This window comes from Chelonoidis abingdonii, chromosome 11, assembly GCF_003597395.2.
Source record: "Chelonoidis abingdonii isolate Lonesome George chromosome 11, CheloAbing_2.0, whole genome shotgun sequence".
NCBI lineage: Eukaryota > Metazoa > Chordata > Testudines > Testudinidae > Chelonoidis > Chelonoidis abingdonii.
This window is the reverse complement of record NC_133779.1, coordinates 32,832,684-32,858,198: the sequence shown is the minus strand read 5'-3', so window position 1 is coordinate 32,858,198 and position 25,515 is coordinate 32,832,684. Positions and strand designations below refer to the sequence as shown.

The window sequence follows — 25,515 nt, the reverse complement described above, 5'->3', positions numbered from 1 at the left end:
CTAGCCCCACCCCAAAGCCCACATCCCCAGCCGGAGTCCTCATCCCCTCTTGCATCCTAACTCATTGCCTCAGCCTGGAGCCCGCTCCTGCACTCTGAACTCCTTATTTCTGGCCCCTCCCCAGAGCCCTCATCCCAGCCAGAGTCTTCATCCCCTCCTGCACCCCAGCCCAGTGAAAATGTGTGAGTGAGGGTGGGGAGAGTGAGCGAGAGAGGGAGGGGATGGAGTGAACAAGGACAGGGCCTCTGAGAAGGGGCAGGGCCTCAAAGGAGGGAAGGGCAGAGGGCGGGGCAAGGGTGTTCAGTTTTGTGCCAGTAGAGAGTTGGGAACCTTACATTAGTCTAAACCCTCCAGCCAAGTCAGGTTTCCCTCCTCCTGGAGAATCAACATCCCTTCCATCCCACCTGGCTGCCTCTTCAGTCTCTCTTCTTCTGGAGTAGCAGCTCCCAAAGCTTCTCTCTTAGGTCCCACGACAAAACCCCCAATCAGACAAAATACAAACTAAGTAACTTTTACCCATCTCAGGCTTGAGCCTTTAATCTCTTTTATCTAATCACATTTCTCTGCTCTTCTACAGAACACCAAAGCACAGGGATGCCTCCCTGGACTCCTGCCCCTTTGTCAAGGGCCTCCAGAGGAGTTCATGCCACTCCTGTAGCTTTCCCACAGTTCTGTATCTGCCAGGTTCTTGTCAAGCTCTTCTTAGAGAGCAAGATCTCCCTCCTCCAAGGACTCTGAACTCCTTTCTTTTATCTCCTCCCTGAGTCTGATATGTCCTCTCAGGCTCCAGTTAACCCCTTCTCAGCCAGTGAGGGGTTCATATACCCCATCACGGGTGCCCGATGGAGACATTTGAAAGAGGCCTGATTTTTCAGAATTTTCTTAGCATTTTCTGAAAACCATTCTCCATGAAAGTGACCCAGTTTAGGCACCCAAAGATTGTGCTGCCCAAAGCCACTAGTCAGTTTTGAAAATCTAAGTGGCTCCAGGGGCCACTTTATGTGTACATTTTTGGTGGGGTTTAACGATGACATGCCATTTATGACTTAATGGTGTGTGTTTGTGTAACCCACACACCTCCTGGGTGTGGTGTTCTGACCCATCTACTGGCACTGAGACCATTTAGAGAGCAATTAATAGGTCTGATCTATAGCCTTAGCTAACAGCCAGTTGGGTTTTAGCTCATGCACTAAGCTCTAGAGGTCCAGGTTTGATCCCACCTGCTGATGACTAGCATCTGTCAGTGTTATATTTGCATAGTGTGTAGCACAATGGGGTCCTGATCCCTGACTGAATAATAACAAAATAAGAGCACCACAACTACTGTGGCTTTGAAGCTGCTGCAGCTTTCATGTCCACTAGTGGCATGTACATGTGTGCCTTTTACACTCTCAGAAACTAGCATTTTGGCCCCACCTGGATTCTTCATCTGCAGGAGTGGATTTGGATTATTTTTATTATGTTGTCATGAATTATTATTTCTCTTTTGTCACATCATTTGTATTTATTATAACAGATTACAGTATCATTTGTTATCATGCTGCTGTTATGATTATGAATGACACACTCACCCAATAGTATTTGTTATCGATACAGCCCTTGCAATGTACCAGGCACTTTACAGTGCAACCAAAAGGCACGGCCCTCTTGCCACATGCAGAGTGGTCCCGCTGTACCGCTGGGAACTGTGCGTAGGTCACAGCACCAGGAGTAAATGGGCTCAGCTTTTTTTGCAGCAGGGTGGTGGGGCTGTGGGGAAAGGGGAGCATCCCTGTATCATTGTGCATTAGGGGTCCCCAGTCAGCAAGCCCCTAAGCACGTGCCTAAGGACACCCCCCAGTCAGCAAGTGCCCAAAGTGTGGCGGGTGCTTAGGTCGGAGCAGGTGAACTTTGGGGGGGGAGGGTCACGTGGCTGAGCCCTCTCCACGGCCCAGGTGGGCAGTGCCCCTGCTGGGGGACATGGGGCGGGGCAGCTGTTCCCCAGCCCCGCCCCCAAGGCTGCCGGCAGCTTTGGCCGGGTGACGTGGAGGCAGCCGCGGGGAATCCCCGCTGGGGGGCGGGGTCAGGGTCAGGGGGCGGGGCTAGCGCCCAGAAGGGCCGGGGAGGAGAAGCAGGCGCGGCTCTGGCACACAGGGGCGGAGCCAGAGGGAGCAGTGACGCGGCCTTCGCGGGAGTGGGCGGGGCTAGGGGCGGGGCGGAGGGGCCTGGGTGGGGCTAGCGGCTGTGAGGGCGGGGTGTGGCGTGTGGCGGCTTGGAGGGGGCGGGGCCGAGCCCTCAGCTGACTGGCCGCCATTTTGTCAGGCGCTCGGCTGAGCGGAGCCCGGAGCGAAGAGATTCCAGCCGCTGCGGCCGCCGCTGCCTCCTGCGTCCCCGAGGCGCGGCGCGCCGCCCGAGACCCCGAGCGCGATGTGAGCGGCCGGCGGCCCGCCTCGCCCGACACAAAACCGAGCGGCTGTAAGCCCCCGGCCGGCCGGCCCGGCCCTGGCACCTCAGCTCGAGCGCAGGCCCCGCCGGCCCGGCCCTGCCGCCGCGATGGCGCTGAAGATGGTGAAGGGCAGCATCGACCGCATGTTCGACAAGAACCTGCAGGACCTGGTGCGGGGCATCCGCAACCACAAGGAGGACGAGGTGGGCCGGGGCTCCGCGGGCTGGGGGGTGGTCCCGGGGCGGCTGAGGAGGTAGCGCCGTAGGCCCTGGTGAGTCATGAGGAGGGGAGTGGGCTGGGGGCTAAATTTCCGCCGCGGGATCCTGTGGTGCGGGGGGTCTGAACCACAGCCCCCCACCCCACAGCGAGCCGAGCAGGGTTTGAGGTGGCTTCCTCAGCGGAGCTAAGCCCAGGCCTGCCCCATCTAGGCTCCTGGGTGGAGGGGGGCGGCCTCTCTTCCTTCACGCCGGGACTCCCCTTTGCAGGGTTTTGGGGGCAGGTGGCAGCTGTCTTCCACCTCCTATCTCTGCCGCCGCTCAGTAGGGTTTGAGGGAGGGTCATGACTCTCTCCCATGCAAACCAGGGCTGCCCCCCAGAGAATAAAAATCTAGTGGGAAACGCTGGACTTGTCTCCTGTGCGTGGTTCTGGAGGGGGTGAGTCACATCTGCTGCCCCTCTCTGAGCTGTGTGAGTCTGAGGCTCTTTCTCACACACACCATCAAAATAAAAGGTCTGACTTTCCTGCTGAAAAGGAGGTGTTATCCAGGGGGAAAAGCAAGTAGAAATGAAAATGAGGAAGAAGAGACTTGTGGGGGTCGCGCAGAAGGGAGGGTCAATTCAAGGAAGCAGCCAGAAGCAGTGGGGAAAGAGAATTAAAAGGGAGGTGAAGGATCTGGTGGGTGGGAGATCTTTGTTCTTGGTTCAGTATTTGGTTATAGTGTTAGGGGAGATTGCTTTGGTATTTACATCATGTGATTTGTAATGTAAAGAAATTCCTGTCTGCTGCCTTCAAGAGATAAGGGACTATTTTCTAGGGTGAGATTGGAGTATAAGAAAATTGAGTTCAAGTGTAATTAAGCTTTTTAGTTAAAATAATTTCATTTAGCTTCTGCCTAAAACTCATTTCTATAGATGTCCTAATTCACAGGCTTATTTAGGATAGAAAGCACTGGGATGTCACCAGCTGATGTATTCTTCTATATTATTTGAGTTAGATCAGGAAACTGATGGAAAGCAAATAATTACTCATCAAGAACTGGTTTATCTGAGAAATGAGAATTCTTTTATCAATTGTTGACGTGGTATATGTTAATCAGGAAGAAATCCTTGGAGGCTTGGCACAAGCAACTCAGTGCTGGAAACTTTTGTGTGTACAACTTTTATAATTTTTGGCAGAAAATTAGTAACTTGATGTGGAATTTAGTATGATAGTACTGGGACAAGCTAGTAGATAACATATCACAACTTCAAAATACAGTAAAGAGCAAAATAGTATTGACTGTGGAAGGGATTAAGAAACAAATGTAGATTTTTGTTGCTAGAACAAATAGATTGTTAAATTCATTTGTGTTTTATGTTCTATATCACTGCTGATCTCAGGATGAAATGCAATATTGTTTCCAATAGACATTAACTTTCAGATAGCTTTAGATTTGGATATTTCACACTGATGCTCCACAGTACAAGGTAGTATTTACTGGAGCCACATATCACGAAAAACTACTAAATCTTTCAATTTCATAATGTAGTTTAAGTACTGTTTGGTATTGCTTTGGTGGTATAGGAAGATGTAGTTGCTATCAAGGACTCGGTGCTCTGCATACAAAAAATAACACCTAGCAGCTTCTGGTATTTAATGAAAGAGCTAGCTTTTGTTAGATCGTATAATAAATTATTAACAAGTGTTTATGTGATTGTTCATTGTGGAGATGGTGATATGTATATTAACCTTTTATCCATGCTTGTGTAGTTCATGCTTTGAGCTATTATTATTCTACTCAAAACTGGGTTCAGTAAACATTTGATGAATAATTCTATGGAGATTTCAATTAGAAATTTCCTAGAGGACAGCTGGGCCTACTGCGATACTGAGCACCATATTATTTGGCAGTAGAGCTCTGCAAATATCAGTGCTTTTGTGATCTTCATACAGGCCCTAGGCCTTATTTTGTGACTCCCATCATCTTTGTCAAGGAGAACTGAATACTGTGTATTATTTCCAGTTCTAGAATAAATACTCGACAAGTAAGTCCTTTTGTAGGGATCTAGAGAGTCAAAGAATGAACAGTATAACTCTTCACCATTTAAAACTACATAGAATAACTTCCTCTCTGGATCTTCACATGTGCAGTAGGATAAGAACTGATCAAGTTACAGCAACCATATGTTCAATTGATCAATTTAAATGCATATTTCCTACCGGTACTGTCATTTCTCTAACGATTCTCCACAATATACAGTCCCTCTGGAGGGACACCATCAAAGATGCTACTTACTCATTGAAAGAAGTTGCTGTTAAACAATGTAAGGTATTTTTTCTTTCTTCTTTCCCCTGCCTCATTTCATTGCAGAGCAGTTTAAACACGTGCTAGTTTTGAGTGAGGTACTGGGATCTAAACCAGAGCTTCCCAAATGGTCATGGTAAGCACTATATTTTTCCAGTGTTTGAGTACCAATCCGTAATAATCAAAATAGTACTTTAGGAATAGCAATAAAAACTCTTCTATTCTTCTCCATTGATTCCATTGTTCATAGCGTTTAGGAAGTGTCATTGAGACATCGACAAGTCTGGATGTACATCTTCAGATTGCCTTGAGACAAGGCTGTCTGAAGGTCAACTAAAAGGTTTAGCCTGTCCAAAACAGCCGATATTTACTAATGCAGACTTGTCAACAAATATTGACACACAGTTTATGCTAGTGTCTATTATTGTGTGTGTTGTTGGATAGCAATTAGCATTATAACTCATGGATGCCTGGCAGTGACTCTTAGGCCTTGTCTACACTAGGATTTCCCTCCCTAGAACTTTCCACCGTTAATATCTACAATTATTCTCCACCATGAGTAGCAATGGTGGAAGCATTACTATATACAAAGTTTGCTGGTGACTGTCTGCATCTTTAGCATTGCATTAGCTAGACCTGCTTAGAGCCTCTTCTAAGCTAGAGCTCTTACTGTTGCTGCTTCTGTTGGAGCTGAACTAGTGGGATATACTGGGGAAAAAATTAGTGTAGACACATAGTGAAAGCAAATATTAAAATGGAAAAACAGATGTTTCTTGCCTTTGTCTTCACACAGGGTTTTGTAATGTCCATTCATTTTGATTAGTAAAACCATTATGACAAGTTAAACTCTCCTTACTGGGTTGCTGGTGTACATAAGCATCTGTTGGACAAAGTATCCTGGAAGTGGTGATCCTATGGCCCTTGCTTTGTGTGCATGAAGAGGTTTCTTTCTCTGGGATTTTCAAAGGAGGCTAAGAGTTAGGCACCCAGCTCCTATTTAACTTCAGTGGGAATTTGGCATGTAAGTCAGTTAATCTCCTTTGAAAATCCTGTTTCTGATGACAAAACCCCTGTCCATATTGGGAGCAGGAGTGTACAAGTGACAACCATATTTGAAAACAGTTGTTTAGCAGTGATCTCGGGGGGGGGAGGGGGAAGTGGCTGTAGGAAGCAGGTTTCAGTATCCATTGTGGAAAAGCTTTTTAATAAAAATAAATAAGTAATGCTTTATTCTATCCCTGTTAGCAAGGCTGGAGTCTCATAAGTCCTTTCTTTTTTAGTTTCATGTCTTTCTATACTGTACTTTGAAGCAGGCTTAATTTATCTAATTCTGGTTTCACTTACTTTATTTTAACTGTAGTAACATAAATGCATAAAATAGGGGAATTGAAAAATGTATTGGAAAAGTGTAAAAGCATTTCTTCCCACTGGCTGTGCTGCTGAGCAGACTTCCTCATTGATATGATCAGGAGGATAGGATCTGAGGGGTTGGCTACACTCAAAACTCCAAAGCACTGCTGCAGGAGCGCTTTGAAGTGTGAGTGTGGTCACAGCGCCAGTGCAGGGAGAGCTCCGCTACAGGTACTCCACCTCCCCATGGAGATTAGCTTGCAGCGTCGGGAGCCATGCTCCCAGCGCTGGGGCACTGTTTACACTGGTGCTTTGCAGCGCTGTAACTTGCAGTGCGCAGAGGTATGTTTTTTTTCACACCCCTGAGCGAGAAAGTTGCAGTGCTGTAAAGCGCCAGTGTAGCCAAGGCTACAGAATGTCAGGGTTGGAAGGGACCTCAGGAGGTATCTAGTCCAACCCCCTGCTCAAAGCAGGACCAATCACCAGACAGATTTTTGCTTCAGATCCCTAAATGGCCCCCTCGAGGATTGAATGTTGCTTATTAATGAAAAACTTCTGAAGGTGAGATTTCCCTGTTTTCATTTTGCAGCATTAACTTTTTTGTTTGGGATTTACATTATATTTTCATCTAGTTTCTGCCAAAATAAAACATGCCTGTAATATCAGCCGGCTGCTGCCTAACCCTTGAATCATTTTTTAATTTTAAACATATATAAACTTTTACTTTACCTTACATTTGTAGTGGAACATCCTGGGTCTGGTACACTTTGGCCTGTTTCCATGTTTCCATCTGTGGGAAGAAAGTATAATAGAGGTTGAATGAAAAGCGTTGTCCTGGCTTTTATCTGTGTGTTCAGTTACACTTTATGAAGTATATTTCTTTCTTGGCTAACTTTCATTTTGTGTTGATACTTGTCTTCTGGGGAACAGTGGATTGCATTTAAAATCAGCATGCAGCAATTCACCAAGCAACACTTTTTCTCTTCTAGATTGTGCAGTGTTGTCTGGTTGAAATAAACCTTATAAGCTTCCATCTTTCCAGCTCTTAAATATGACAGCTCCCCACTCCTCTTCAGGAGCTAACATTTGCCATCGTAAGTGCAATTTAATTAATTAGGTTAAATAAATGTCTGTCAGGGATGGTGTAGACAGTATTTGGTCCTGCCATTAGGGCAGGGGACTGGACTCGATGACCTCTCGAGGTCCCTTCCAGTCCTAGAGTCTATGAGCGTATAAACCAGTAGCTCAGTTCCATTAGCAAACACTGTAAGAATGGCCATGCTGGGTCAGACCAATAATGCTAATGCCAGGTGCTTCAGAGGGAATGAACAGAACAGGTAATCATCAAAGGACACCCTCCCAGCCCATCCGGGCTAATAGCCATTGATGGACCTATCCTCCATGAATTTATCTAGTTCTTTTTTGAGCATTGTTATAGTTTCGGCCTTCATAACAGCCTCTGGCAAGGAGTTCCACAAGTTGACTGTGCGTTGTGTGAAGAAATACTTCCTTTCTTTGTTTAAAAAAAATAAAATAAAATAATTTGAGATATACTGATCTCCTAGAACTGGAAGGGACCTTGAACAGACATTGAGTCCAGTCCCCTGCCTTTGCTTGCAGAACCAATTTTTTGCCCTGATCCCTAAGTGACCCCCTCAAGGATTGAACTTGCAACCCTGGGTTTAGTAGGCCAATGCTCAAACCACTGAGCTATCCCTTCCCCCATGCTGCCTATTAACCTGCTGCCTATTAATTTCATTTGATGAGCCCTAGTCCTTGTGTTATGTGAAGGAGTAAATAATGTGACTTAAGAACTACGGTTGGCCACCCCTCACATATCATCTTTACTTTTGAGGAATACATGCAGTGGCATGTGGATCTCTGTATCATTTCCGTGTACCTGGATCAAATTTTAGGGAAAAGCATGCATGCAAGCAGGGAAGACAAATAACAATCTGTCTCATTCTGCCATGCCATTCTTTTTCTGTCTTATTTGTGGTACTGGCAGTGAGAGCAGTGGGCAGACGTAAAACTTAATTTTATCCTTTGTGTTAGGTGAATTTATATCACATGGAATAAGTTATCACAATAGGTGTCCATTTCTGGAGGATTTGCAGCACAGCTGACTAAAGGAAGAAGTGGATTGCTGTGTCTGGCAAAACTTTTCAAGGAATCTGAACCATATGATGTGAAAGAGTATTGGATGTTTGTGCTGGGACTGATGTGGTTAAAGGTACATGGTTCCATACCTGAAATCTGCATGCAGGAGGATTTTGGCACTGAAATTGTTTAGTTCTTGCATATCACTTTGCATCTTCAGTATGCTATAAATATTGTTACCCACATATGAGAGCAGTATTATCTGGTACTGTGATAGATACTGTGGTGAGTGTTGCCATTATAAAAACCTGGTTAGGCGAAGCAACTGGGGCAAAATGCTAAAGAGACTTACTGAGGACTTTTAAACTCTGACCATGTGTCTTTGTAATTCAGGTACCTTAGGTTTATTGGAGTGGTCCTGTGTATTTATGGCAAAACCTGCACAAAAATATCTGAAGGATTGTCATATAACTGGTAGATAAAATTGCTCTTATGCTCTGCCTTTGATAGGACAGACTTCTTGAATGACAAGATTAGGACTTCATATTTTTTCAGTTGACAAGTTTAAGAAAAAAACAGTTATATGGTAATTGGATCACTTTGGCCTTGATTGCACTTTAGAGCTAGTCCGAAGCCATCTTTCATGTCCGAGCATGAATTTTTATCAGTAGGAAAAACTGAGTTATGAATCCTTCACAGAATTTTTCTCTTAACATAAAAAGTATTGAAAAACGCATCTTTCCATGCATGATATAAAGTGATAAATCAACAATGAGTAATTTGAGGAGTTGTAGCTCCTGAAGGAGGCAGGGTACAAAGTTACAAAATCCTTTACAGAGGGTATGGCTAGACTTGAAACTTGCAGCGCTTTGAAGTGTGAGTGTGGTCGCATCGCCAGCGCTGGGAAAGCTCTCCCAGCGCTACACGTACTCCACATCCTCTATGGGTGTAGCTTGCAGTGCTGGGAGCTGTGCTTCCAGCGCTGCGGCACTGTTTACACTGGCGCTTTACAGCGCTGTATCTTGCAGCACTCAGGGGGGTGTTCTTTTCACACCCCTGAGCACGAAAGTTGCAGCGCTGTAAAGTGCCAGTGTAGCCAAGGCCATAACCATCTTAAGAGGAAGGGAGCAATCAGTTTCTGGGTGGATAAACTTAAGACCTGAATTAGGCCATGGCTACACTGGGGCTTTACAGCACTGCAACTTTCGCGCTCAGGGGTGTGAAAAAAACACCTCCCGAGCGCTGCAAGATACAGGGCTGCAAAGCCTCAATGTAAACAGTGCTGCGCTGCAAGCTACACCCGTAGAGGATGTGGAGTACGTGCAGCGCTGGGAGAGCTCTCTCCCAGCACTGGCGCTGTGACCACACTCACACTTCAAAGCACTGCCACGGGAACGCTTTGAAGTTTCAAGTATAGCCATACGCTTAGAATCAACCCAATGGTCTAATGGGAATGCTCCATACTGAATGGTGGGTTTAATTGCCAGAAAGAATTAGGTGAGTTGTGGTGACCCTGCTCCCCTTCTGGATGTGTATTTGGAGACAATGGATTTGCATTTCTCAAAAGCCACCCTTCTTGCTGAATAAAGACCTGTATTGACTGGTTGCAAAGTTTAATACAATTGTCTTCAGCTGGAACAATGCCAGTCTCAACAGGGAGTTCAGAGGCATCCTAAATGATAAGCTCTTTGGGATGGGGATTGTCATTAACTGTGTTTGTGGATCTAGCACAATGGGGCTTTGGCTGCTTGGCCTCTGGGGACCACTGTATTATAAATATTACTTAATAATGGGCACAGGGTGGGGTATAAAATGAGGGAAACTGAGGAATCCTAGAAATCTAACTGGAAAAATATTACCAATAGGAAATAAACCGTTCATCTGACATGTCTGTACCATGCTTATGTTCACTGATACTTGATCAGTTCCTATGTGTTAAGATCTTTGAAGGACATCATTATTCCATCTACTCTTGAAGTGGCTGAGAGTTGCTGCTGTTGTTAATTTAAGTGTCTGAATCCCTGCAAAAGGCAAAGGAGTTACTAGTCAAGTACTTTAACCCAGAATTGGAAATGCTACACAAAAGAGGGTTTGATAAGGACCTTCCAGTCTGCAAGAATCCTGGTCTCCACCTTAGAAGGGACAATTGGAGCCAGTGTCCCTGCTTAGCTCTTCTATGGCATTGGCAAAGGGGAAGGTTCTGGCAACAATAAGAAACAAGTGACCTTTTGTGTGTTATAAAGGGTAATGTAGAGTTTAGCCTTCACTATGTTTCTGCTTTCATTCTATGTTGAACCTTTGTGTTGACTGAGACACAGCTAGTACCTATAACTTGCTCTGGCCACACAATAATGATTGCTTTATGAGGGAGTAAGAAGCTTGAATCAGCCAGGCTAATGGATCATTTTGCAGCTCTCTCACCTGTGTATTTAAAACAGCATAGCAAAAACAATTTACTGATAGATTAAATATAGGTGGTTCTTAGGCAAGCAGGTGAGGAGAGTTCTGCAAAACTTCTTGCTAGTAGCTTATTTTAAGAAGTTTGGAGAGCCCATAGACAAATTTTGCAAGCTGAGGAGTAGAACTTCCAGAAGCTTTCAACAAAATAAGATGCCAAGTATACCGGAAATGCATAGTTCAACAGCATTTCATTAATTTATGCTTTGCAACCGCCTCATAAAAAACTAACTTCTAGACTTGTGATTTATTTAAGCACAATCCTTGTTAAGGCTCCTCCTCTTCACTGCAGATTAGAGAAGATCTTTCATGTACTTAGCTTACTTTAGAGTAGTTAGTAGAAATGTTCTTCAGCAGCGTATTGCATTTGTGGCATAATTAGCAGCAGAGGAGGTATTAAACTGTTTGCATGCATCAAAAAGACTGAATCATGGGACCAGTTATAAAGAAGCCTCTGTGTTCACTAACTTATTAAAAGCTGAGACTATCTGTTTTGAAAGATGGCACTGAGGTATATTCTGAAGATATTTAAATAAATAAGTGGTACAATTAATGAGATATTTGAACAAGGAAAAGGTACAGGAGGTATATGGTTAACAGCACACTAGTGATAATTCATCCTAGTAGAAGCTGATAGTGGTATGTTCTTATGAGAAGACATGTTTAAAATGGCTGTGACATGTATAGCAGTATCCTGCAATATCTTTGAGGGATCTTACTGAATTAAGTTTAAAATAGTTTGAGTCTTTTGTATTATAAATGCAAAGTGTAGGTAGTATTATGGGATTGTATGTAACTCGTATATGGGGGGAAACATGACCAATGTAAACTCTGGGAAGTGGTGTGAGTTCCAAAGTACTATTTGAAACAATGTGCCAGACAAGAATGAACTGCTGGAGCAAACAGATGGGTTTCCTAGGAAATCTGTAGGGTGAGGTGTACGCAAATATACCCCCTTCAGTTATGCAAATACTTAGTTTTTCAAAGTATTTTGTCCTAAGGAGAGGACCTTCATCTACTCATCTTCTGTTACATGAAGACAAAATCAAAGGCACAAACTATATAGAGTTCAAAGTGAACTATTCTTGGGGTTCTTGTTATGTGTTAACAGCTGTTATGAACTTGCAACTACAGGAAAAAACCCTTGGTGGGATTTTAAGGACTGATTACCTGTCAGAACCCTTGTTGGAATTGGGGGTGATCACTGGTAAGCTTCTTAGTATCCGATTAGGTTTGTTTATTGTTTTTAATGTTTTCTTTGTAGTACTTTGACCTTAAGAATAAATGTGCTTGCTTAGGCTGTGTGGTGTCTTAAAACTAGAGACAATTATGCTGATTGTAGCCTTTGAGGAGAAAGCAAAACAGGCCTCCTTAGGCAGTCTGACTTGCTGAGGAACTCATGAACTGTGCAGCCAGGAAAAATCCTGGTCAAGGAGGAGAGAGACATGGGTCATCAGCCAAGATGGCTGGCAGCTGAGGAGCTGGGACTCTAGAATGTTTGCCACTGGTGGACCACGAGCGGAAAATACAGGTACAGTTGCCCTGAACTGTGAAAATGGCTATGGCAATATTTTAGAATCACGTTGAATATGTCTATGAAAAAGGCTTCAGGGAAATGTCTCAGTGTCTCTAACCATTGGCCAAGATGTCAATTACAGAAATAGTTCATGGAACACAGTTTGGCTCTGCTATTTTACCCTTTATCACATTTCTTTGTTTCATTACACAGACAGCGGAAGCTAATTTGTTCCCACAAGTCTTTCTTTACATTCAGTTTTAGATACTGTTGATCTAATAGTTAAACTTCATTTTTCCATCCTGTGTCATTTGTATTTGATAAAACATTAGTAGATGTGGTAAGTGGGTGTTAATATAGCTGGATAAGAAAGCACTTCTGTTTTTGTTTTTCACAATAAACATAAGCCTGAATGAATTGTATCACTGCTAGCTATAATGAGTGACTCGTCTTCACTGTATTAAGGACTATACGTTTGGTTTGAGTGGGTGGACAATTATCTCATCTGCTGCTTGTTCTACAGACTTGAATTGTAGAACTCGGCAAAAAAGCATTTGTAGTGGACTATTAAAGAACAGCCACTTGACATGAGCCATTCTCCTTTTCATTTTCCAGCTCAGCGTTATCATTTAGAACATCTAGTGGCTTACATCTACTGTAGCACTACGTTTCAAATTGTATATATTTTAATCATTTGTCTTTTTTGTATATGTAGACAATGTCAATAAGCAGAACTGACTGACCCAGTTATATATGTGACTTTCTTTTAGCTGAACTAAATTCAAGCAGTTGTGTGACTAGAACAATATATATTACTTTTTTGGAAGTGATCTTTTCTATGCCCCTAACAAAAGGTTTATTTGTATATGGCTAAGCATGCTTTCACCAAAGCCCGATATATTTCTATACAGTATATCTGATTCCATGATGCTTAGTGGAAGGTTCAAGGGAGTCAGAAAACTCTGATGTATGAAATGGTTTTTCTTAAAAATCCATCCACAAATTGTTGCTCATTTAGGAAATACTCAGTTTGATTTTCTGTTGGCCTCAGAGTTGAGTCTGGAGATGGAGGATAGCTGTTTAGTTAAAAATGGGGGCGGGGGAAAGGCTTTAACATTTAAAAAAATTTTTTTTTTCACCTCTGTAATATCGGGCATGTCACGTCTTGTCATCCTTCTTTTGTAGAGGCCTTGTTGGTGGACCCAGAGAAGTGGTTTTCAGCTTTCCCAGGCCTTAATTGAAGCGACTGTAACTGGGGTCTTTTGTTATACTTTTGAGTTAAATAAGGCATTTAGAGCTTTAAAGTCTGAGTGATTTTTTTTTTGATTCAATCAGGTTTCAATTGCTTGGTAACTATTATAGTCTATTAATTCCTCAGTCGTGCATAACCTTCCCAGAAAAAACAAGTTAGTTATAACCATTTAAAATGCTTCACACCCACTCTTTTAGAAAGAAGCAAAGAAGGCAAAACTAACTTTTGCCTCTACATTTGTTGCCTGAACTGAAATGGGTTTTGTTCTTGATTTCATTATTTTACTTACCAAAATGAGCAACCTGTTGCCAGTGAGAAATGGGGATATTTGTGAGAGGTAGTTGCCAGTCTCACTTTCTTGAATTATTTTTCCTAAGCAGAATGAGTTTCCTATATTGTTGTTTTTGTGTTTTTTTTTTTTTTGTAGTAAGCATATATATTTCTGGTGTGCCAATTTTACTAGTTCTGCTTGGTGTCTTTATACAGTGTTTGTCTTTGAATTTTTTTTTCTGTTAAGGGTTCATTTTGAGCAAATGTGCTTATTTGAGTAAACTGTACTTAATTTATAAACTTACTGCTTTTGCATGTGGACATCTTTGACTCTGTAAAATAAATACAGAATTAACAAATATATATCTAAAAATACTCTGTAAAACCACTCATATTCTTCTGCAAAATATTCCAGAGATCAATTAAGCTTTGTCAAACAGATGTCTATAATGGTAGGTGCTTTCATCTGCCATATATGTATATTTGTAAGTTTTTTCTCTTTTTTTCTCTGTTGTAGTGCAAAGTGAGGAACAACTAAGACTCTTGAGAATTGTCTAATAGGAATACTGATCACTAAATCAATTGCCATACACTCAAGTTGACAGCTACTGGAGACTTATCTGTATTTAAATGGTATATCCTAAACTTATTGACAGTGTTCATTTGCAGACTTCTATTACCAAAAATTACCAATCAGTATATTCTTAATATGTACATGAATCTAGGCCTCACCATATAATATGGCAATGGGCAACTTAGAAATGAAGATGATGCGTTGTGAAAAGTAAGAGCAGCCTTCAGTTTAGACAAATTACTGTCTTTTAAGAGAGATTATGTAGAGGTTAATGTGATGGATATTTTAGAAATTCATGTAGGTGGATGATTGTCTAGCTAGGTTGGTGCCATATCCTATTGCCATTTATAGGAAAGAATATATTGTGAAAGCTGTTACATGGCATTTAGATAACTTTTTTTGTCCTCTCCATGTAGAAGAGAATCAGAATTAAAGATAGAAGATACCTATTAGATCATGTTGGTGTGCTCTGACAAGTATTATCTCATTGTTTCTTTGTAATCCCCTATCTGTATCCATCTGTTGTCTCTTGTTTTGTACTTAAATTGTAAACTCTTTGGAGGAGGGACTGTGTATTTGTACAGAGCCTGTCTAGCACAGTGAGGCCGTGGTCCATGACTGGGGCTCCGAAGGGTTAGAATGATGATGATCTTGTCCATTCCTTTATAAGAATTGTTCTCTATCTAGATTACAGATTCTAGTGCTTTGTCCAGTTTATTCCTAAAGTTTTAAAAGATGGGGCTTCCAACCCTTTCCTTTGGGTAGTATTCCACTATCTTAGAGCTCTTTTCCTAATTTAAAAAAAAAGCTTGGAGAAATTGGATTAATAGAATATAGTCAAAATGTGAATGCACTGAAGAAGTAGGGTCACTGTTTGTTAGGACTGGCCTACACTGGGAACTTAATTGGCATTGCTGTGTTGCGCAGGTGGTGTAAAAAATCCACATCCCTGAGCGACGTAGTTAAACAGACCTAAACCCCAGCATAGACAGAGCTAGGGAATGGAAGATTTCTTCTGTGAATGTAGCTACCGTCTCTCAGGAAGGTGCATTGCCTATGCCAACAGGAAAACCACTCCAGTCGGTGTAGGTAGTGTCTACACTGAAGCATTACAGCAGCACTGCTGTAGCCCTTCCAGTGTATACAAGCCCTTAGCCTTATAACATCCAAGCAAAAATTTGAAAGTATAGAACAGCCCTGGAATATTGTGTGAAGCTAAAAAGTCACTGAATGAAATAGCCTGTCAGCGAATGTCTTTAATACTTGGAGGATAAAATACCTTTTTAATTAGGCATTGGATAAAATGTGGCATGGGGGAGGACAAATATGCCTCCATTTTTCCCATGTAATGCCCTCAAATATGTATTGTTACTGGCAGAACTTGGGTCCTTACACTCAACTCAATGGCATTCCTGTTTGTCAGTATGTAACACAATAAATTAGCCTGCCACACCAGGTCAGTTCTGCACCTCTGGGAATGTTCTAAGCATCAGTGGGGAAAAATGGGGACCTATGAAGCCCTTGCCAGCTAAGTAACACAACCATAAAGAGGTCATAGAGGTGAGGAGTGTACAGCTGCAAGGAATCCCTGGTGCGCACAATAAGCTCTGCCTATACAAGGTATTAAATGGTATGTGATCTCCCCATCCTGCTTGTATCACTATTTGTATATTGCTTTTCAATTAATATTGGAATTATCGTGTTAAGAATTATTTTGCTTAGCATATTCTCGCTTGAATCATTAGTATTCTACAAATATTTTGTGTTTTGCCTGTTTCACAGGTGTGTAACAGTTTGGAAGATTCCTAATCAGCCTCTTTAAGTGGGAACTAAACTAATTTTTCACCTGCCTAATTGTCTCAAATCTACTGATGGGAAAACATGAGTGTCTGTAAACTCTTGACTTTTCTTGCAGGCAGCCTCTAGTTTACAAGATATCTTAAAATAAAATAGTTATAATGAAATATTTGTTTTGATTGAAATTTCACCTGGGAATCAAATAAGCAGTTCTCATGTAAACTAGGCCTTTTGGAGTCTTAACTGCAGATTCCGACACCTGTTATAAAAGACAGCACATGTATTACTGTTTAAAATGGCAGGTGGTATCAACAATCTCACTTTATATGGTCTCTTTTAGGAATGCATCTTATTTTACAGTCTATACTTGCTCTCCAGTAACCCTACAGGTGAAAACAGTTTCTGGAAACTGATCCGCCTTTTATTTTTGTCCACAATGTGAATAGTGCCTCTTAACTTGGACTTAGTTCTACCCAGACAGCTAATAAATACAAATGAAAATAGGTCAATAGGATTCTCTCTTTAGGCCTTCATATTATAAGCAATAGCCTAAGAAATATAATTAATTTTTCTCATTCCAGAATCTTGTTGTACAGGCAGAATCTGTAACATCTGACCCATTGCATTGCTAAACCTCATCTCACTCTTTCTATTTATTGTAATAGGTATACTTGCATATGGGTCTGAGTCTAAATCAATTTGGAATTCTACTTGTATTGAAACTTGTGCTCCTGTGTGAGAGATGGGTTTATTCATTAATATTAAGGTGATAATTTATGTAGTAGGACATGCAACCACAAGAAGCTTCTAGATTTTGGGCTATTGCACCTGTAATGCTTTTATTGTGATGCTGTAGAGGCAACCATTCAAAAAAGCAGCATGAATCTGAAGTCATTGATAACATGATTTTTACTTTTGACAGACATCAAAGAAGTTATTTTGTGTTCCAAGTGGATATTGGAGGGCAATCAGTATTTACAAACTGCAGAAAAGCAGAATGGTGAAGCTAGCTTCTTATTCTCAAAGTTCTAAGGAGGTGTTGTAATACAGGTGTGTTTGGTTGTCTGCAAGACCCAATCTTTGCTGGCATGCAAGAAACCCTGGAATTAGCATTTTCATACAGTGTTGTTGTTTTTGCATTGGCATAGAGTGATAAGATAATTAAAACTTATGTATCTAAAGTCAATCTTTTCAGATAGTCAACCACTGTATTTGAAGTGTTTTTAAAAAAAAAAAAAAAAAAAATCATGACCTCCTGCATCTACTCTTAGAGAGAGTGTAAAAAATATATCACTGATAAGCCTATGGAACTTGTCTATTTCAAGAGGTTGATAGAAAATACTTGACTTAGAAGTGGTGGTGTGTGTGGGACAGTAGGGAGTGAGATTTTTGTTTCAGAATGTAATAAAATTTTCAACGCCTCATGACCCTCCCTAGGGTCATGATCCATTGGTTGGGAAATGCTGGTGTAGACAAATGCTTTGCAGAGTATTTAAAGCTGCAGCCAGATTCTTTAATGGGAAAGGAGTGAGATCAAGTAGAATGTGTACTATATCTGAGTGCTATATGATGACTGTAGTTCCTCAGTACATTTCCAAAGCTGTAAAAGGATATGGTCAAATAAGAGAGATTTATTTGTGTAGTTATTACAATTAAAAATTCACAGACCCCTTTTTCATTGGGATAATCTTGATGTATTTAAAATCTTGAATGATGACTTTACCACACCAACTAGTCAGTACTTTATCTATTTGTAAATAGCACTTGCTCTGTATTTGAGAGGATCTATATTGTTACAGTAAAAGTAAAACTGCTCATTTTTAGAGCAACAGGCCAGGAGTCACATTATTCATTGTCAGAACAGAAACTAACATGCTAGCTGTGAAGATGTAGTTGTACCTTTAAAAAAACAAACAAAAAAACAAACAAAAGTACTGAACATCAGTTTGTAGGTGAAATAAATCACAGCTCTTAAAACTTGGCTTCACTGCCTGTGCACCAGGAATTGTGGTCAAGGTTTCTGATACAATCCTGAGTGGTGGTGGTTGAAACATTCAACACTATACGTGATTATAAAGTTAAATCTAACCAGCCATGCAAATGTTGGCTTCATAGAGACCACGAAGCATGCAATACAGCAAAGATGACATCCTTCCAGTTTCTAGTGCAGCGGCCTTACAGGAAGACACCTCAAGTTCGCTAATACAAAATCATGCTGTATTTGAGAAAGAGGATAGAATGAAGCTATGTCTACACTTAAAGCACTACAATAGCACAGATGTAGAGTTTCAGTTTAGACACTACAGCAACAGGAGAGGTTCTTCTGTCACTATAGGTAATCCACCTCCCTGAGATGCATTAGCTAGGTTGATGGAAGAATTCTTCTGTTGACCTAGTGCTGTCCAACTGTGGGGGCTAGGTCATCTTAACCATGTTGCTCTGGGGTGAGGATTTTTCAGTGTAGATCAGCCCTGAGACTGGAAGGTAAAATGGCAAAGGCTGACCTTTAAGTATCAAATATTGATCACTGAAATATAATTCCTCAGTTCCACAAGAACATTGTATTAATGCAGAATGTTAAAACATACTGTAGGGCACATGAATAATTCCCTGAGATCCTAAAGATTAATTTTGGTAGCAAACTCAGACTTACTGTAAATGGTACAATAATTATAAAATATTTCTCCCCTAGCAGAACACAAGTGTGGCTTTTTTTAAAAAGCCCTCTCCAATCTGAACAGAAAATCTAAGGTTCCATTGATTCAGCTTATTTTGGATTGGTTCACGCTGGCAGCTTGATGCCAGTCTAAGGAATTGGTGCTGTACCATAATTCTACCACATTTATGTTCTGTCACATCCCAACTTGCTTAAAGTTCCCTGAAAAGTATAGTGAATTTCCTGTATGTATCTCTGTGGTTGGCAAATCTTGGTATAAACTTTTGAGTCATAAAGGTTTTTTAAGGAAGGATCCTGGCATAATCTTTCTTGAGGGCAAGTAGTACAGTTAATTACCTTTATTTTCAGCATTTTAAGAGGTTTAGAGGGTAACTGGAATTTCTAAGTTGTAAATTCTTTGGGGCAGGGATAGTATTTCATTATTTGCATGTACAGCACAATGGGTCTCCGTCCGATCACTGAGTGAATTTGCTACTGTAATGCCAATAAAGTAGTCTCAAGGCCACATCTTCAGCAAATATAATTTTTCATAGTTTCTTTGGCTTCGTTGGAAGATCTAGCCCAGTGTGTACCCAAGATGAACAAAAATTGGCAAAACTTCTCTTCAAAAATGAGCCTGACTTCTGATGGTACACCAAAACTAAATCAGACACATTTGTGGAACACCGGGAGTAAAAAACCATGAACTAATCTCTCCTACAGTATTATATTTGACAATATTTTTTCTATTTTTAAAGTTAAGACGTAACTATCTTGCAACTGTTGTTAATGCCAAGTTATTCAAACTACAGGTTTTTAATCTAATTTATTTAGCACTGTTTGCTGTTAACTTTTATTTCCTCTGGACAACAAAAATATGCTGATCAGTTTTACTTCCGTTCATTGTCAGTTATTACTTAATTTTGCCTTTAGTTTCTCCTGCCCTGTCATACTGCAGTGTTTGAGTTTCAAACACTGTAGGGGATTATTGGTTTGTGTAAAACCTTGTCCTTTAGATCCTAAATCTTGAACCAGATTTGTTCTAATGATGATTGTGTCCCCATGTGAAATGCCCCTTTCTTTGAGAGAAGCCAAAGGCCATGCAGGCAATTTCTGCTGTTTATTTACAGCCCTGCTTCATTGGATTATCTGGCAGCAAACACTGTCACCAGCATAGATGAGAGGTATTTTGTTTAAAGCAGAAGCAGTTTAGAGAGTGGTTTTGCCTCCAAGCATTGTAGTACTCTCAAATAGCTAGTATCCAAATAATATTTCTTAAGGCTGTCAAATAGAGCCGATGATGATTTCTTGGTTGCCATTGCTATAGGCTTTTCAGAAATCATATGACAGGTCATGTGATCTCACGAATCAAAGCTTCCACATTGTTAGGCGCTCACTTTGTTAACTTTAGACAAAGCTCTTGAGTTCTATATTCCTCCCTCCCCTCATCTAGAATGTTTAAATAAAAGCAATGAAACATGAATGAGGTTTTTATAGATGATCTCAGTTCTTTGTTCCCATCTTCCTACTTATTTCTTCCTCTCCAGCTCTTGGCTGTCTCTCAGCCATGATATGGGAACCACTTATTTGAGAAACCATCTCACTTGTTACCACATTCACAATATTAACTAGTGTTCACTGCCCCTCCCAAAAAACACACAATCCTCTGCCAAACAGTTTTTCAGTCTGAAAAGAGAGAAGTCAGATACTCCATGAAGTATTGATCTTACATGGAGGGCACTCTGTTACCATACTAATGGGCAGCAGTGTAAAACCCTAAGACAAATGAATAGTAATAGATCCAGTGGGGCTGGGGTCTGAAGAATTAATCTATACTAGGGATTAGTGCAAAGCCTTGACTTCAGACCTTTCTCTGCCTGTGGTGTTTTGCCAGAACGTGGCAGCCTTAAGGGCATGATGCAAGTCGCACTTAGTTTAGCAATTTTTGATTGATTGTTGTATGGTTGCTTGTCCTATTTTCTTAAATGTACTGACAGTGGTCGCATTAATGTGTTAAATTTTGTGTAAGTTGCCATGGCAATGTATAGTCTAAAATACTGGTGTAATTTGCAACTCCTCTGAAATACTAAGTAAGCAAATGAGAATAGAGACTTAAATGTAAAGATACAAGTGTTAAATTAGATCGCCATTCAATAAATGTTAATCAGCTCCAAAAATTCACTTGCACTTCAGATGCTTCACTCTTGCCAGGATGAAGTGTGATATTGCAAGAAAAGTGTGACTTGTGAGAAAATGAAACACTGGGGAAATGAAAGTCTGAGTTTGTGCTTTGGTTTCTTACAAAAAAAACTGTTTTGAAGGGATTGTGACAGTCAAAGATCTGATTTTTCCATCCTGTCTTTGCCCCTCCAATATAATCAATTTCATGTTTCTGCATTAATTTAAAATATTTGCACTTTCAGGATGAGTTCTTGGGACTCACAGAATTTAGGCAGTTTCTTGAATCGGTGTTTGTACATCTTTATAAGTGTGGAAATAATGCTTACCGTGTGTGCGTGCGTGTGTGTGTATAAGATACAAAAAAAAAGAGCTGTTATGACTTCATGCTCTGTCCCCAGCTTTGCTAAGTCATTATTATGTACATCTACATTTTTCACTTGAATTTTTGCTTTACTGCCATGAAAATGTTTTTGCAATCTTTTTTTCCCTTTTGTTTTCTCATATGGTTCTCAATCACCAAGGTGATTGCAGCAGTGTTTTGCCTGGAGAGTGTTCTTCTTGGGATACCAGCCAGATTAAAGGATCATAAGTATTTTTACCTTTCACTTAATATGAAGTCTCTTTTTTCCTGTATAATTCTATCTGTAAGTTTCAGCTTTTCACTGCAGTTGTCCATCTTTTGCTGGATTTGCAGTGATCTACTAAAGCATAGAGATGCTTCTATTAGGGCTTGTTGTTTGTGGCTCCTCGGGTTCTTAACTGGCTCAAAGATTGAACGGTCTATTTTAATGACCTAGTTTGTGCCCCAGTGTATGGTGGTCTTACATGGGCTGCCTGAAAGGCAAGATGCATCTGTAAGTCATGATATTTATGTTTTAATTAAACTAGCCAGAACGTATGAGCAGCTGACTAGCATGCTTGGATCACTTAAAAAGAGGTTTTTTTGGGACCAAAACAGAATTTAAAAATTGAAGCTCTGGCTGTTGATATTTAAAAGTGTAGTGTGTTCGCCTTCTCTGGTAGGGCTAATCTATACTTGAAAGGAGTGGACCCCAAAATAAAGTGCTTTAAATGAGCTCTGCGTACTCCTTTCTGAAAGCACTTAGCTGCATTTAATGTATAGCACCTTTGATCCCAAAATCTCAGAACTGCTTCACAGAAAACTAAGGGTATGTCTATACAGCCTCTGGGAGCGTGCCTTACTCCCCAGGCAGGCAGATGTGCAGTGCACTAAATCTGCTTGAGCTAGTATGCTAAAAAACAAGTAGCATGGTTATTGCACCACAGGCCAGCTGCTCAAGTACAGACCCAGAGTGTCTGTCAGGCTTAACTCGGACTGCTAACCTGTGCTGCAATGTTCACACCACTATCCTTCATGCAGTAGCTCAAGCGGCACTAGCATGTGTCTGTCTGCCTGGACTGGGAGGCACCTTCTCAATTGCCATGTAGACATACCCTGAGCCTCTAAATCCCTGTGAGGTTAAATATTAAATCTGTTTAACAGACTGGGATACCTTATGCTAATCACTTCTGTATAGCCGTATCAGTGAGTCAGTAGTAGAGCTGGGAATAGGACACAGGAGTCCTGACTTCTTATCTTCTGTTCTAACTAGATATTCTTCTTTTGGTAACTTCCCAGGCGCTGTTTGGGGATTCCCACGCCTGTAGACTTCAAAAAATGGGTGGTGTTCATCATAATAAGTTAATGATTATTCAGTTTTCTACTCTCCATTTCATTGTCGGAATTGTGCAGCTTGAAGGTGGCAATGGAAGGATCTGATCATTCTCTTTGAAAATACTCTGAAACTTAACATCGGGTGCTTTAGAAGCCAAACGGGCTATGAGTTCGAGAACTGGGATGAACTCCTGCATGGTCTATTCCTCCACACCTTTCATTCAAGCACTGTCCCCTTTAGTATGGTAACAAGTGTGGCTTGGACAGGGTTCTTGGATATACAGATGTAATGGAAAGCTAAATAGATCACTCTTTTCCATATTCCTCATTCACAGATGGTGGTATTCCACAGAGATTAACAAGTTCATACCTACTGATCCCTTAATGTTTTCTATTTATAGGGTCTTTTGTTTCTTGTATTGTTAGTAGATATTTTGGAACAAGGTGTTCTGCTCCCCCGAAACTTAAGTTCAGATTTGCTATATTAAATCTGATTCTTTGTTTCTGGTACACTTAGATATTTTTTCTTCAAAGGAACCTTATTGAACTCATATAATCTAATGGGGCACCAGCTAGAGATTTACAGTACGCACTGTACAAATAGGCTGTAAAAATTCACATCAGGAACAAGTGATCTAAAACTACATTAGAGATTTATAAGTGAAATCAAAGACAGAGTGGTTCGTACTTTGTCATCCTTCCCTTACCTCGTGCTATTCAGTGCCACATACCCCACAAGTTGTACACTCAGGGCTTGTCTAAACACAGAGGGCTAGCCTACAGTGGAAAGGCTAAAGCGCTGTCACAGCAGCACTTTAATATGGCTTGTGTAGTTGTGGCAGAGTGCTGGGAGAGAGCTCTCCCAGCGCTCTAGTAAAACCACCTCCTCGAGGGGCGTAGTTACCAGCGCTGGTGCACTGTCTACACTGGCGCTTTACAGTGCTGAAACCTGCTGCGCTCAGGGGAGTGTTTTTTCACACCCCTGAGCAAGAAAGTTGTAGCAAGTAAAGTGCCAGTGTAGACAAGCCCAAACGTTGTACTGATTTAACTATACTGATATAGTTCATGTGGTAGAGGAGTCCTCCTAGTATGGACAATATGGGAGTTGTCTCTCTCTTGTGGATGTCTATAGTGAATGATGGCTTAGGTTGTAGACTAAATGAAATACTTCTGTGTTCACCGCTACTCTCATTCTTAACAGTGAGGGTATGTCTACACAACAAAGAAAAACCTTTGGTGCTAGACGCCTGTGAGGTGGGAGTGTCCCACAGGTCAGGCTCCAGTCCAGGCTCTGAGGTCTACACAACAGTGAAACCGCCCATGAGCCCTATGAGCCCGAGATGGCTGTTCTGTGCCAAGGTTTTTTTCTTTGCTGTGTAGACATAACCTGTGAGGCTTAGTGAAGGTCTGTGTCCCTAGATGGCAGCTTTCACTTTGAATGTGCTCTGGAGAGTCTTTCCTGTTCTAGCATTTTTGTTTTTAATGGACATTTATAATCAATTTAAAAAAAAGCTATCAGCAAATGGACAAAATTAGATGCATCGATCAGTTTCTTTGCTTACTTCTCATGTACTAATTTGAGTGATATATAGCTGCCAGAAAAAATGAGACTTTTTTGGTATTCTGAGAAACACAAGATGAACTGGGGATTTCTTTTCAAATTCTCTTTGTGACAAACATCTTGTCATCAGAGTTTTCCTGACATGACCTCTGTTTGCTTCATAACAGAAGAATAAAAGCATACATGAGCACTAAAATGTAATAGCCCTGGTATTAATGGACCTCTAGCACTTTGTGAGTCCTCAGGCCAGAAGCAAAATGAGTTGAGCTGCCAGAGGTTATTAATGGCAATTAAATATATTCCTTGGCTTGTTGTCTTTGTTTCACTTCACCCTTTCGTTGTTAGATATGGGTTGTGAAAGAGGGACACTGACTCACGATTTAATTCTCATGAAATTTGTAACCACAAAGTAGGGAATTAGCTTGCATTTTCAAACATAACTTTTGAATTCCAACGGTAAACTCTTAAATCAGATGTGAAGATTCCATGGGTTTGTTTTGATATTGCCCCCTGACCTAAAAACCCTACACTTTATTTCCTTGATTAAAAACACGGAATAAACCAGTGAATGGAAGTTGGGAGGATGAGGGCTGGCAAAGGTTTTCTGAAACAAAATACTCTTCAATAAGCTCTTTAGGGCCGGGACTTATTTTTGTTATGTGTTACCAAATGCCTAGGATAATGGAGTCCTATTCTATATGATTGGTTTCAGAGTAGCAGTCGTGTTAGTCTGTATCCGCAAGAAGAAGAGGAGTACTTGTGGCACCTTAAAGAGTAACAAATTTATTTGAGCATAAGCTTTTGTGGGCTACTGCCCACTTCATCGGATGCATAGACTGGAACATACAGCAAGAAGATATTTATACAGACAGAGAAATTGAAAAGGTGGAAGTAGCCATACCAACTGTAAGAGGCCAATCAATTGAGATGAGCTATCATCAGCAGGAGAACAACTTTTGAAGTGATAATTGAGATGACCCATAGAAGGTGTGAGGATACTTAGCATGAGGAAATAGATTCAATTAATGTAATGCCCAACCAGTCCCAGTCTCTGTTCAAACCTAAGTTTTTTGTTATAAAATTGCCACCTTCAAGTCTGTTGCTGATTGATTAGAGAAGTTGAAGTGTTCTCCCACTGGCTTTTGAATGTTATGATTCCTGATGTCAGATGTGTGTCCATTTATTTTTTTTGCGTAT

General features: G+C 41.1%; 1 protein-coding gene across 1 annotated transcript in view; it reads left to right on the top strand.

The window, feature by feature from the left end:
- Positions 1 to 2,251: 2,251 nt before the first annotated feature.
- The window catches only part of AP3D1 (adaptor related protein complex 3 subunit delta 1), a 70,897-nt gene continuing 47,633 nt past the window's right edge, over positions 2,252 to 25,515 (top strand). Inside the window, exon 1 of the mRNA XM_032788080.2 lies at positions 2,252 to 2,628. Coding sequence (XP_032643971.1) covers positions 2,533 to 2,628 — 96 coding nt within the window. The 5' untranslated portion in view covers positions 2,252 to 2,532. The remainder of the gene's footprint in view (positions 2,629 to 25,515) is intronic.